At 33.6% G+C, this 14,438-nt stretch overlaps 3 protein-coding genes across 3 annotated transcripts; all 3 read left to right on the plus strand.

Annotated features, from left to right (window-relative positions):
* Positions 1–5,226: 5,226 nt before the first annotated feature.
* Positions 5,227–7,968, plus strand: LOC108828622 (probable protein S-acyltransferase 7). The gene is made up of 5 exons (XM_018602367.2): positions 5,227–5,522; positions 6,231–6,413; positions 6,497–6,796; positions 6,873–7,106; positions 7,188–7,968. The coding sequence occupies exons 1-5, from the start codon at positions 5,439–5,441 to the stop codon at positions 7,722–7,724; spliced, it is 1,338 nt and encodes a 445-aa protein (XP_018457869.1). The 5' UTR covers positions 5,227–5,438; the 3' UTR covers positions 7,725–7,968.
* A 398-nt stretch (positions 7,969–8,366) lies between these two features.
* Positions 8,367–10,063, plus strand: LOC108827250 (double-stranded RNA-binding protein 3). The gene is made up of 3 exons (XM_018600613.2): positions 8,367–8,856; positions 8,939–9,158; positions 9,255–10,063. The coding sequence occupies exons 1-3, from the start codon at positions 8,611–8,613 to the stop codon at positions 9,758–9,760; spliced, it is 972 nt and encodes a 323-aa protein (XP_018456115.1). The 5' UTR covers positions 8,367–8,610; the 3' UTR covers positions 9,761–10,063.
* A 3,009-nt stretch (positions 10,064–13,072) lies between these two features.
* Positions 13,073–13,923, plus strand: LOC108826722 (uncharacterized). The gene is made up of 2 exons (XM_056994264.1): positions 13,073–13,435; positions 13,529–13,923. The coding sequence occupies exons 1-2, from the start codon at positions 13,150–13,152 to the stop codon at positions 13,639–13,641; spliced, it is 399 nt and encodes a 132-aa protein (XP_056850244.1). The 5' UTR covers positions 13,073–13,149; the 3' UTR covers positions 13,642–13,923.
* The last annotated feature ends 515 nt before the right edge of the window (positions 13,924–14,438 follow it).

The raw sequence follows: 14,438 nt of genomic DNA on the forward strand, positions 1-14,438 counted from the left end.
AAATGTTTATTTAGGATATAGAGGGATTGTTTCTAAATATTGGGTATATTATTTTTATCAACAGAAAAAGCTATAAATGTATCATGGGCATTGGGCAGTATACATGTATGATAGGCTTTTAAATTTTAATCATTTTGAATAATTGATATGTTCGAATCTTTTTAAATATTTTCACTTTTAACATTAACATTTTTAAACATGCTTTATGTGTTAGTAAATAAAATATAGTCATCATTCTTTAAAAGAATATTTTTTCTGGATTAAGATAGATTTTTTAAAAATATAATGGTATATTATTTTTTAGTCAACAAAATAAAAATATATATATATATATGTGATGATGAGCTGTTAAAATGTTAATAATTTTGAATAACTGATATGTTCAAATCTTTTTAAATATTACATTTTAAACATTAACATTTTAAAACATGCTTTATGTGTTAGTAAATAAAATATAGTCATCATTCTTTAAAAGAATATTTTTTTCTGGATTAAGATAGATTTTTTTAAATATAATGGTATATTATTTTTCAGTCAACAAAAGAAATATATATATATCTATATATGTGACGATGAGCTGTTAAAATGTTAATCATTTTAAATAACTGATATGTTCATATCTTTTTAAATATTTTCATTTTTAACATTAACATTTTCAAACATGCTTTATGTGTTAGTAAATAAAATATAGTCAACATTCTTTAAAAGAATATTTTTTTCTGGATTATGATAGATTTTTTAAATATAATGGTATATTATTTTTCAGTCAAAAAAAAGAAATATATATATATATATATGATGATGATGATGATGATGATGATGATGATGATGATGATGATGATGATGATGAGCTGTTAAAATGTTAATCATTTTGAATAACTTATATGTTCAAATCTTTTTAAATATTTCCATTTTTAACATTAACATTTTCAAACATGCTTTATGTGTTAGTAAATAAAATATAGTCATCATTCTTTAAAAGAATATTTTTTCTGGATTTTTTTTTGTCATCATTTTTTCTGGATTTTTTTTTGTCATCATTTTTTTCTGGATTAAGATAGATTTTTTTAAATGTAATGTTATATTATTTTCAGTCAACAAAAGAAATATATATATATATATACATATATATGTGATGATGAGCTGTTAAAATGTTAATAATTTTGAATAACTGATATGTTCAAATCTTTTTAAATATTACATTTTAATATTAACATTTTCAAACATGCTTTATGTGTTAGTAAATAAAATATAGTCATCATTCTTTAAAAGAATATTTTTTCTGGATAAAGATATATCTTTTTAAATATAATGGTATATTGTTTTTCAGTTAACAAAAGAAATATATATATATATATATATATATATGTGTGTGTGTGTGTGATGATGAGCTGTTAAAATGTTAACATTTTGAATAACTGATATGTTCAAATCTTTTTTAAATATTTCCATTTTTAACATTAACATTTTCAAGCATGCTTTATGTGTTAGTAAATAAAATATAGCCATCATTTTTTAAAAGAATATGTTTTGGATTAAGATAGATTTTTTAAAAAAATATAATGGTATATTATTTTTCAATCAACAATATATATATGATGAGCTGTTAAAATGTTAATACTTAATAATTTTGAATAACTGATATGTTCATCCATCGTATCAAATACCATCGACAAATACATTTTTCTAGAAAACTATTTATATGATAGATGTGGTCATATAACTATATATGTTTATTGATTATTTAAAGAGTAAAATAAAAATTGCATTAACCTATTTTTCTCAGTTGAGAAAATATTTCGATGTGTTGATTTTTTTTTGCCATGGGCCTAAAATGCTTCAAAAGCCTTTTAACTTTTTATGGCCTTTAAACCAATACCAACCCGTTTCAATGTATGCTTATAACCCTCATCATTACAACTCACTTTAAAGGTTTTTAAGCTCCACGGAGCCAAAATAACAAACATTATTGTAATTATAGATTTTCCTAGGTTACGTCCGGGTTATTAGACAAATGTTTATGTCTTTAATATATATAATATGATTGTTATATTAATATAAATCTCTTTTTAAGATCAAATTTGTTATACTTTAAATATTCAAAATATATATGGGATGGTTAGCAATAATGTGAGAATGCGAAATGAATAAAAATTTAATTAAAATTTAATTATAAACCATATGATCCTGTATTTTCCATATTTGGTTTCGTATGAAAATAAATTGTTAATCATAATGATAAAAATATGTTTTGGCTTTATAATCAATAAATATTTTACAAAAAATATCCAAGTTCTTATTTATAGTAGATTAGAGAATATATATGGTTTCTCAAGATATATATGAGTTAATGATGTTTACAATGGGTTGACGATGCTTACAATAATGGTTTGATAACTGATTCCCCTTATAGAACAAACCTTAGGCCATGACAGTTAGCATCTATATTTTTGATTGACAAATTTCCATACTTTAAACAAAAAAAAATAAGAGTAATTCAAATATCCTTAACATTTTCACAATTATTTTATTGAGTTTTTAAGCAAAATATCTCATATATATATTCAAAACCTCCATAGATAATTTTTATATAAGATCTACACTAAAATGTGATTTTATAAAAATAAAAAAAAAATTTACAATTCAAAATTTAACATTTTATTTTTATATAAATAAATATTTGCAAACCAACCATGGTAATATAGTGATTGAAGACTAATTTTCAATGGTCTAGAAAGAGAAATATAATCTCTATTATTACATGCTCATGTTGGCCATTCTAATGACAAAAGTCAAAAAAGAATTAACAATGTCAAGTTTTGAGTCGTAATTAGCTGGTCGAATCATAACGTTCACATGATTATTTTTGTTTCTTGTTACAAAAAATTATAACAGATCCCCAAAGTTAATGGGAACAAAACCCAAAACCAACACTCAATAAATGGTTTACAAAAAAAAAACAAAGTGTGGAGCTACAAATGAGGATGCTGCAACGTGAGAGGTGTGTTCTTGTTGTTCTCTTGATCGCACTGCGTGTAATTTCTTGTATTTCTACTACGATCATGGACGGTTAGGATTTTGAGTGTGGCAGGTTCCCGCAGCCAATGCTTCAACCTAATCGCACCCATGTTGCATCTGGAGAGGTGGGGCCGTAAATCCATTACCCTTGTAAGCCTTTGAACAGGTCTCCTTACCACTCCGTCTCCAAAAACTTTGCTAGAATTAATGGGGTTGGATTGGAAGTTAATAAAAAAGCTCTTTGTAACTTACCTCATCAATTTCGGTAACTCATTACCTTAAAAAACGATTGAATATATGTTTAGCAACCAAGCCTTAATCATTGGGCATACAGTACCAGAAGACATAAGGGGTAAGTCGAAGCAAAAATTAGACCACACGTTCATCCAAACTTGTCAGTCAGAACACAAAAGACGCAAGCTAAATTTTTCCATGACGATGTATAAATGTATAGAGGTTGAACACTTGAGTACCTTGTGAAATCTATTAGACACAAAGTGTCCCACATCGGAAGTTGGAACTAATATTCACTAGTATATAAGATAGATAGGTCAATCCACTTATCACCAATTGGTTTTAAGTGTGAAGCCCATCTAGCTTAACATGGTATCAGAGCCCACGATCCACAAAGTCCAACCCGATCCACATCGATCCGTGCCCAAAGCTGGCCCATCGATCCTTGCCCATAAATTCCGAGATTGACGCTCAAAGAGTCATCATCTCGAAGAAGCGTATTAGACACAAAGTGTCCCACATCGGAAGTTGGAACTAATATTCACTAGTATATAAGATAGATAGGTCAATCCACTTATCACCAATTGGTTTTAAGTGTGAAGCCCATCTAGCTTAACAAAATCTTCCTTATCTTCTGCAAATCCTTTCTTCTTAGTTACCATTAGGTTTTGTCCATGTCTTCCCACACTTTCTCGGATGCTGTCATACAGTGTCTCCTCCAGGGTCGCAAGTTAGCTATCATATATATTATATAAATGGAAAGTTAAAAGAGAATCACATATAATATGCGAGTCATGCTTAAAAGAGTTTCGAAGCCAGACAAAGGATTCTGTAATAAAAATTGAAGAGTCATATGGACCAAGCTGCTACTTCACAAAAGTCAACATCAAAGGTTATTTTGGCGATTCTCCGCTCATTATGCGATCTGCGTTTGTTGCCCTCCGCTCATTAGACATTTCTCCACTCACACTGAAAAATATATTTAGCTAAAATAGGAGCTATATTTTTCTTCACATGGCCAATCTACATAGAAGTTAAGTTTCATATAAAGACGCGGCAAAGTTGGAGTAGGCTATCAATTAATAAAATATCTGAAACTGTATTTACGAGTGAAAAAGAGTTGGAACGATCTACAAACTATCCAAACTAAGGAGTGTAAGATTGAAAATGAAAAACAACTAACCTTAACCAAGCGTTTCAGTATCTCCTCAATAGTTTGTCTTGCTTCGGTGAGAGTTCTCATGTATACATTTGCCACATGTTTTCTTCAACACCATAACTTCATGTTTAGAATTCAGAATTCATGAAGATTGATTTGACGATTAAGTTTGTAACGCTAACAGATACAACAACAATCATTACCTCTCTTTCCTTAGTAGTAGTATATTCTTCTATGCTCCATGAAATACCATCAACCGTGGATGCTTGAATGTTTTGCTCACCGAAGTGGCTTCTGGTTCCGACATCTCCTTTCTCAGCTTTGTTTCTCGTATTAATTGCAAGTCTTGATCATAAAATCTAATATAAGAGGCACATCAACAACTAATGCTAGATACTAACAGAGTCAATGAAAAGAAAAAGTAATGAATTATAATTTCTAGTTGTGTGCCTCGTTTATATAAACAAAAAGGTTGAAAAAACTCAAAAAGTTAGCCGATTAACAAAATCAGTTCCAACACTAAGCCTCTATAATATCAGTGTGATTTATACATGTATGAAACGACAGAGCATAGCTAGTTTGCTGTGATAAGATGCTGCATGTTCAGATCGTGTGATAAAATAAGGGAAACAAATGAATTACTGCTAATCAAATAGATTAACAATCATTTGGGTAAAAGCTGATAATACTTATTCGGCTGTCAAAATAAGGAAGACTAAAACGACGGTGACAGTCGATGACAGTCACAATGTCTTTATTTCATGTTTTAAAAAATATATTAAAGAAAAAGGAAAAAGAGTGAGGGGGGGGGGGGGGGGGGGGGAGGGAACGGCCCACCATTAGAACTGGGGGGCAAAAAAAAAACCCTTGTTTTTCGCTGGCTTACTCGTGTTCCTTTGTCGGCTTACTTCGCCGGGAATCTGAAGTATCCATTGGCCGGATACTTTTATTCCTCCTTACCTGATACCCTTCTTCTTCTTTGTGCGCTCCCATTTTGAAGCTCACAGCTCCTTGGTAGAGAGGAGATATGTATGTAGTGCCTCCGCCTGAGCGATCCGATTCTGGAACCAAAAGTGATCTAAGGGTTTATCAATCTTGGAAAGGCAGTAATGTGAGCTTTTTCTTCTTCTTCTTCTTCTAATATGTGACTTCTCAATCTTTTATTTATTCTGTTCTGTTCTTCTTGACCTACTTCACTCTTTCTAGTGTTGATTACTTGCTTCTTTGCTATTTCTATTTACCTGTAAAATTGGACTCAGTTTAGCTCTTGTCTCAGTTTCAGTCTAGTTCAGATTGGAACCTTGGTTACGTGTAGTGATTTGAACAAGTAATTCTTTTCGAAAATTCTAGGTATATTGATGGTTCGTTTTCAAAGGTTTCCCCTTTTGGTTGCATAAGCTTTTTGATTTGATTACCCTTTTAAATCGTTTTTTTTTAAGCTCAGCAATGGCATTTTAACTTTTATCTTAATACATGATTTTGCCACTGTCTAGTTTGATAGATTGAATTACTTTGGATAAACAGTTTCAGAATTTAAGGTCCCTTATATATATAGCTCATGTCTATTTGTAGGGAACATACTTCTCATTTTAGATGACTGTACACTTGTATCATTTTCTATAGTGGAATGATACCAAGAAAACTTATTTTTATCCCTTGGCTTCTTCTCTTTACATGTCAAAACACTACTTCTAATTCTTCTTTCACGGCTTCTATGATACACTGCTGACATGTTTTGATTCTTCTTATTGGCAAGTAGCTCCAAGGGGACATGATGAGTTTTTTTTCTTCCTGATTTCTTTTTTTCTTTTCTTTTCAGATATTCTTTCTACAGGGAAGATTTGTATTTGGACCAGACGTTAGATCATTGGCGCTGACAATATGCCTCATTGCCATCCCCGTTACATTTTTCTGCATCTTTGTCGCCAGGAACCTTATGGATGACTTCTCTGATTACTGGGGAGTATCTATCCTAGCTGTCGCCGTCGTCTTCACCATTTATGTAAGTTTTACTTTTCTCTTTTTGCATTTTTTTTGCAGCCATGTTTTTAATGATATAAAATGCTTGTTGTATTGTATCCTCAGGATATAATTCTTCTGCTGCTTACATCCGGAAGAGACCCAGGAATCATCCCGAGAAATCTTCATCCTCCAGAGCCTGAACCCCTTGATACCAACAACATGGATGCAGGAGCTGGCCAGACTCCTCAGCTCCGGCTTCCTCGGATTAAGGAAGTTGAGCTTAATGGGATTACGTTTAAGGTCAAGTACTGTGACACTTGCATGCTCTATAGGCCGCCTCGCTGTTCTCATTGCTCTATCTGCAACAACTGCGTTGAGAAGTTTGACCATCATTGCCCTTGGGTTGGCCAATGTATAGGGCTGGTAAGTCATAAACCATACTTTTTAAATAAAAAACACACCAATCTCATGTTCTAATGTTTTTTTTTTGTTGTTGTAGAGGAACTACAGATTCTTCTTCATGTTTGTCTTCTCCACGACACTTCTCTGTATATACGTGTTTGCCTTCTGCTGGGTTTACATAAGGAAGATCACTGAATCAGAGCATACAACCATCTGGAAGGCAATGCTGAAAACTCCTGCCTCCATTGTTCTGATAATCTACACATTCATAGCCATGTGGTTTGTTGCTGGCTTAACAGCTTTCCATCTTTATCTCATCAGCACAAACCAGGTTATATATATTATTATTTGCCCCTACCAATTCAATCCTCTTAATCACCTAATCTTTTTGTTTTCCCTTTTTCATTTGCAGACTACATATGAGAATTTTCGATACAGATATGATCGGAGAAGCAACCCACATAACAAGGGAGTGGTTGATAACTTCAAAGAAACATTTTGTTCAGCAATCCCTCCTTCGAAGAACGACTTTAGAGCTATGGTACATGGTGAAGAACCTCCGTTGCCTCCTAGATCTGTGGCAGGTGGGTTTATGAGTCCAAACATGGGTAAAGCCAACAATGATGACATTGAAATGGGGAGGAAAGCTGTTTGGGCAGACATGGGTTCAGAAGAACATGGCGACGCCAAAAATGGTAACGATGAACGGTTACATGTTAGGGACAGGGACGGTGAGTTAGGTGAGCTGTCTCCGGACGTTAGGACAACAGTTGATGAACAGAGTGATAGGCATGGTGTGAGGCGGTCAAGCTGGGGAAGGAAAAGCGGAAGCTGGGATATGTCGCCAGAAGTTATGGCCTTAGCAGCCAGAGTAGTGGAACAACAGAACCAGAACGGTGGAGGAAGCAGCAGTGGAAGCGGTCTAGCGGCTGAGAACCGGCCTACCTAGTCAGAGATACACACGGTTTAGTACGGAAGAGAGACAGAACAGAGATGAAGTTCAGTGATGGTGAATGCAGGGTTTAGAGGAAATGCTTTTTGTGATGGATGTGCAAAGTGTTTGTGTTGGGTTTGTTGTATTAAGCAAAAGGTTGAATTGGTGTGTTGTTTTACTAGTTTTTATGAGTGAGCTTTATTCTGGATTTTTCAGACAGTTATTTTTTAGTTGTGTTCATACATTTATGGTTTAACCAGAGATATGTTTTACAGTAAAACAAAAAAAAATATATACAAAAAGTTTCTGTTATCATCAAGAAGCTGAAACTGAATTAGATAAGACAAGGTTGGATAAGAAGAGTGTTTTAAATACTCAGAGAAAATGTCCAAATGAATCATGGAGTTTAAATTATTTTTTCATGAAAATGAAAAAAAAGTCTAAGCGTTCAAACAAACATCAGATCATAAAGACAGGATCTTTAAAGCGAGACAATAAGATTTGCATGTGTTATATAGACACAGATATATATGTACATATTATACAAATAGCATGGACCATAGTTCAATTGAGATGTCACTATTATCATTTAGTAGCCTCTTTATTAGGAACGTTTATTTGTGATGGAGCCACCATGTGAGAGAGAGCTGCTCTAAAACCTCTGTAAAGATTCTTTTCATCTTTATTATCTCTCTGGCATCTAATTTCACTTTTAACTTCAATGCCCTCTCTCTCTCCACTGCAGAGACTTAACTCCATTACATGAGAGAGAGAGACAAGCTCTTCTGTTCATTTATAAAGAGACACCAAATCTTAAATAAACAACTTTAGGGATAAAGTTGTGTTTTCTATTACTCTTTCCCTCTTCTTCTCAATCTCTCTTTGCCTTTATCACAAAGAAATGTACAAGAATCAGCTGCAAGAGCTAGCACAGAGAAGCTGTTTCAACCTCCCATCATATACTTGCACAAGAGAAGGACCAGATCATGCTCCAAGATTCAAAGCTTGTGTAAACTTCAACGGTGAAATATTTGAAAGCCCTACTTACTGTTCCACACTCAGACAAGCTGAACACTCAGCTGCTGAAGTTGCTCTCATTGCTCTCTCTTCGAAGGGCCCTTCAAAGTCTCTAACTGCTAGAGTTCTTGTAAGTATCTTTTCCTCAGAACATTCACTATTCAACGTCTCACAGTGTTTTTTGTGTACCCGTTTGATTTGTTCTCTCAAAGGATGAGACAGGGATCTACAAGAACCTGCTTCAAGAGACAGCGCATAGAGCTGGTCTTGATCTACCGGTTTACACAAGTGTGAGATCAGGACCTGGTCACATCCCAACGTTCTCTTGCACTGTGAAGCTTGCTGGAATGAGTTTTAGTGGAGAGTCAGCAAAGACCAAGAAGCAAGCTGAGAAGAATGCAGCAAATGCAGCTTGGTTCTCCTTGAGAAGAAGTGAAACTAATACTAAAAACTTTTTAAAATCAGTTTGTTACTTGATAACTCTTTAATGTTGTTAATGTCTCCACATGTCACACTCTTGCCACACAGTGCCAAGCTTGGACTCTCCGGTAGAGAAGAGAGGTGAAGAGAAAGAAAGAGAGGTAGTTGCAAGAGTCCTCTCAAGGTTTAGACCCAAAGAAGTGAGAAGAAGGGAGCCTAATCAGTCAAGAAGAAGAACAAAAGACAAAACAACCACAGGAGACTTGATGTCTGAGAAGCTCAGATTGATCAACCCGTACACCAATGAACCTTCATCATCAATGAAACACCACCAAACACTACCACCGAGGTTCCGGCCATCGAAGTTTGAAGAACATGCAGGGATAAAAGAGAGCATAGATGACTCAAAGACAGAGATGATGATATCCAAGTCGTTTCCTTTGCCTATTACTAACTCAATATCGTCTTCATCAATGGAGAGAAACTGTTACAGCAAGCTCTTGCCCTTTCCTGAAATGTTTCAGAAGCTCGCTCCAGCTGTTAATATTAGATCAGTGATCCCAGTTTGCTCAGCTCCTCCACCAAAACCTAATCCAATCAAACACATCACTTAGTCTTCCTTCTGCTCCAAGCGCACTGGGATCAGAATCAAAATCTTGACGGAACCCATGATTAAAAGGTCGTATCTTTAGATAAACCCATGTTAAGGATCTGTATATTTGTCGTGTTCCTGGTCTTTTTTTTTCTTTTTTGAAATTTGACGGTCTGACATCACTTCAATGCTCTGTATTGCACGTAGAACAGAGGAAAATAACAGAGTCATCAGAGAGTGAAAGTGAGTCAATAAATGTAGAGGAGGGAGAGAGGATAAGAAGATGAAATAAAAACAATCAATGGCATTTGTTTTTCGCCATTAATGCACCGATTGCTCTCTCTCTCTCTCTCTCTCTCTCTCTCTCTCTCTCTCTCTCTCTCTCTCTCTCTCTCTCTCTCTCTCTCTCTCTCTCTCTCTCTCTCTCTCTCTCTCTCTCTCTCTCTCTCTCTCTCTCTCTCTCTCTCTCTCTCTCTCTCTCTCTCTCTCTCTCTCTCTCTCTCTTCTCTCATTCATTAAAGGCTCTGTTTTTCAAAACAATTTTGTTTTCGTCGTTTTTTAAAATACGGTTAAACGGCTACGTAAACAGAAATTATTGACTTTTTATTGACCGGACCGGTTTGATTCTTATTTTTATCCCAAAACCAAACAAACTTCCCCGTCAGTAATAGTCGCTGGGATTTAAAACCAGAACATAATACCAAACAGTAACTGACCTATGTAGCAAATCAGACATAAACTGAACTATCTTTTTAAAAAAAAAAATTAAACATGGATCTATTTAATATACAGACCTAATCCCCGGATAAAAGGTACAACAGACAAATATATTATTTTCCGAATATTCAAATGGATCGAAAATTATTAGCCCATATTCGTATAGAGTGATTAGTAAAATATGACTTAACTTCATATGACAAATGAATTGAATCTGAAATGTGGTAACATCCGAGTTCTTTATCTTATTACTTGACCACAAATCCCGTCTAAACTAAACGATTTTTCTATAATGGTTTTTCAGAACGGACTAGGAGTTCGAAAAAATTGGTCTAGCTATATGGATAATTAATAATATCCTATAAAATGCATAATTAGCCACTAGCAATTTTTTGAACACTAATAAACATGTATAACTTATTATTAAAAAATATAAATAATCTTATGTTAATACGGTTCTGATGTTTTATACCCCAATTGACTCCAACATCCGAACGGGTCCTGATGTTTTATACCCCAACTAGATTCTGACCCGCCCTTTAAAGGGCGGGTATATTTTTTGGTTTTAATTTAATTTTCATATTTCTGTTTTTTGTGATTATATTTGTTTTTCTTTATAATCATATTTGTGTATAAATCTTAACAAAATATATTTTATTAAATAATAGTAATTTAAAAATTGATCTGGTCGAACCCGCAACCCGCGAATTTCAATTTTGTTTTGGTCAAAAAAGCGACCCGCACAACCCGTAAACAAATAATTTGTACCAGCACCACCTCATTTAATTTTTCGGTTATCCGCGGGTTATAATTTTTTAAAATAATTATTATAAAAATATTAAAATAATTTTTATAATAATTTTTAAATTTTTTTAATTACCATATTTTAAAAAGTCTTTACTTTTCTTTCTTTTATTTACTTTTAAATACTTTTCCGGTTGACGGATACCCGTAATCCAAAATCTACCAACCCGTACCCATCCCGAGTAAAATACACTTGTGTCATAGTCTTTTCACACATTAAATTTGTACTTTATTCGTAAACAAATATTACATTTAAAAAAACAAAGTATAGTTACAATTTTTTTTTAAAATCAAATAGTAATTAAATAGATGAAATTATATGTTTTTAATTAAATTTTCATGCTTTGTTTTCATATATTTATTTTATTAATTGGTAGTTATATATTACATGATAGTTTATATATTTAAAAGTAAATTTAGTGTGTATACATTACATGATAGTTTATATATTTAAAAGTAGATTTTAGATTTAGTGTCTATGCAGAATCAATAATTATGGGACAAATTCGAGGACATTTCTGCAACAAATGGAAGTATTGGGGTCAAACCGTAAACTGTCAAAAGCTCAGGGACTAAGTGTGCAAAAATGCAGAAATCGGCCACAGCCAGATCGAGAGTTGCAGAGCGCTCTCTGCGGTGAAGACGGAGTGCTCGACGTGGTCTTCTCGGCTGAAGCTCGCTCTCCCTCTTCCCCGAGACTACGAATCGACCGATAAGCAGAAGTGTGGCTTGTTCGCTTTGAGTTCCTCGATCCAAGCTTCACGCTTTTGGTCCGCAAAGCTTGCAGCGACCACTTGGAAAAGAGATGTAGGAGACGTACTGCTCGATTCATCAGCCTCGGTTCGAAACCATGACCGCAAAGCTTCAATCGATCAAAGCACGATTCCGGAGCTTCTCGATTCTCACCATCGATGCAGCCAAGCTCTCTGTCCGTGAATGCAGAGCAGCGGAGTCATGACGGCGATCAGACAGTTACCATTTTTTTACGTCAAAAAAAAACTAAAGGTGTATAATCCAATAACAGCAGTTATCTAAAGTTAAACAATGTATATTAAAGTGTATTAAAAGGGAGTTATAAAATTTAAAAATGGACACAACTTTTATCAATAGGGCAAACTGCAGAATTAATAGAATAGATGTACAAAATTACTATACACGATTTACTTCGAATCAGTGGCAAAGCTACATGTATTTAGGGTGGTCAATTGACCCATATGAATTTCTATAAACAAAAGTTGTTATATGTATTTTAAGAATTAAATTTGATGAAATGTTAGAAAATTAACATATATGAACCCTATAATATATGGATGAAATAGATGACCCTTGTGAAAGATGTGGCTGGCTCTGCCAGCGCTTGCAACCTTCTGAAACTAATGGTTCTTACGTAACTGACCCGGATATCCGCAAGCCAAGCCCAAATCAATAGATTCTAGGTCTTGGTTTATACGATGGTGTGCTGCTCTATTTTACTCATCTGAACCATAGTAGATATGCTAGGTATCTAACATTGTTCTGGCTCAAATTCCTTAACTAGAGCAAAAAACTTGATAAACTTCTGCTCTTCTTACTGAAACCTATATTTTTTTTTAACACTGAAATCTACCTTATAATGATGAAGAATTAATGGTCTTGGTATGAAATGATTTGGAAGATATAACAAACTTTGCTAAAAAAGAAAGTTTTTCTTTAATTTTTCCTATTATAGTTAAGAGACAATTCAAAGGATAAGAATCTCCCCTGAAATATGTGGTTCTTTTATTGTGTTGGGTAAAAAAGAAAAACCATTTGGCTTTCTTTCCCCTAGTGTCAATGGATGTAATCTTCCTTTAGCTTTTTTTTTCCTCATCAACTATTATTTTTTACCTATGCTCCGGCTTTTACAACAACATGGGTTGTGTTGTTTCAAGGCCTGAGACAAATGAAGGAGGAGACTATAAACTTATAACTCGCCGAGGATCGATCGGTAAAGATAGTGAAATTTCTGAGAGCATCATATTAGATCCAGAATTGTCTACACATAGCAAAAGGTCCAAAACCGGTGGTGAAAAGGCATGTAAGGAGGAGGAAGACGAACGTCAAAATGCACAAGAAGAGAAAGGAGACGAGCAAAAACTTTCACCATCTCCTAGTTTTCGTATTTATTGTGTTTTCCCACGTGATCCTAATGATGGCAGTTAAGTTCGTTATTTACTAATATGTTTCCTATAGTATGTAGTTCTGTTTTGTGCGGTAGAAACTAAACTACATTTGATTATTATATGTGTAGACGTCGTTGATGATCTGCCACGGAACAAGAACATATCAGAAGAAAACAAGGTGGTATCTACCAAAGAAAAAGCACACACAAAATTTGCATGTCTAAAAGGTTGCGTTAAGTAACTGCAGAGCGGAAAAAATGTCTTAGATCTTCAATGTTTATAAAAACCAGTTTGAAAATCAGAAACACTATAACATGTACTCGGTTAGAAACTTCACATGCATGCAGTATTTTCTTTTTGTGTTTGGATATATGAAATAGCTGTACTATATATGTAATCAGAGCTCGCCCTAAGGGCAAATAAGCCAAGGATGTGCTTGTGGCCTTCCATATACACATAATATTTAGCCATTTTTCAAATTATCCTTTAGAAGAGTTGATTATGCATAGGGAATATGACACGGTTGAGGGGTTCGAGTATCCTTTTTGAAATCTACTTTTTAGCTTACGCCCCATGTAAAATCAGGGCCAGCATTGTATATAATCATAAGTTTAATTACAATTATAAACTAACAACAGTACACATTGTTTGATACAAAAAAAGTACACATTGTAGTTAAAAAAGTAACAAACACCAATATATATATATATTGTGCAAACCCATGTGAATCTCTCAAAAATTATATAAAAAATTAACAATTTTTAATACCACAAAAATATTTAGATCAATAGTTGTTGAGTAAGTGTAGAAATAGTTTTAAAAGGACAAATTTTTAGCAAAAAGAATATATGGCCAAATTCTCTTTATGAGAAGACTCATATATTCTCTCTTTTGGTTTTCAACTATTTTCCATTTTTTAATCATGAGGTATTCAAGAGTTACATCACGGATGCTCTAAGGTTAATATTGTAAAATCAATTTTAATAATTATTTCAAAAATAAATAATTAATAATATATCTTTTAAGTTTAGTTCTATA

This window comes from Raphanus sativus, chromosome 9, assembly GCF_000801105.2.
Source record: "Raphanus sativus cultivar WK10039 chromosome 9, ASM80110v3, whole genome shotgun sequence".
Lineage (NCBI taxonomy): Eukaryota > Viridiplantae > Streptophyta > Magnoliopsida > Brassicales > Brassicaceae > Raphanus > Raphanus sativus.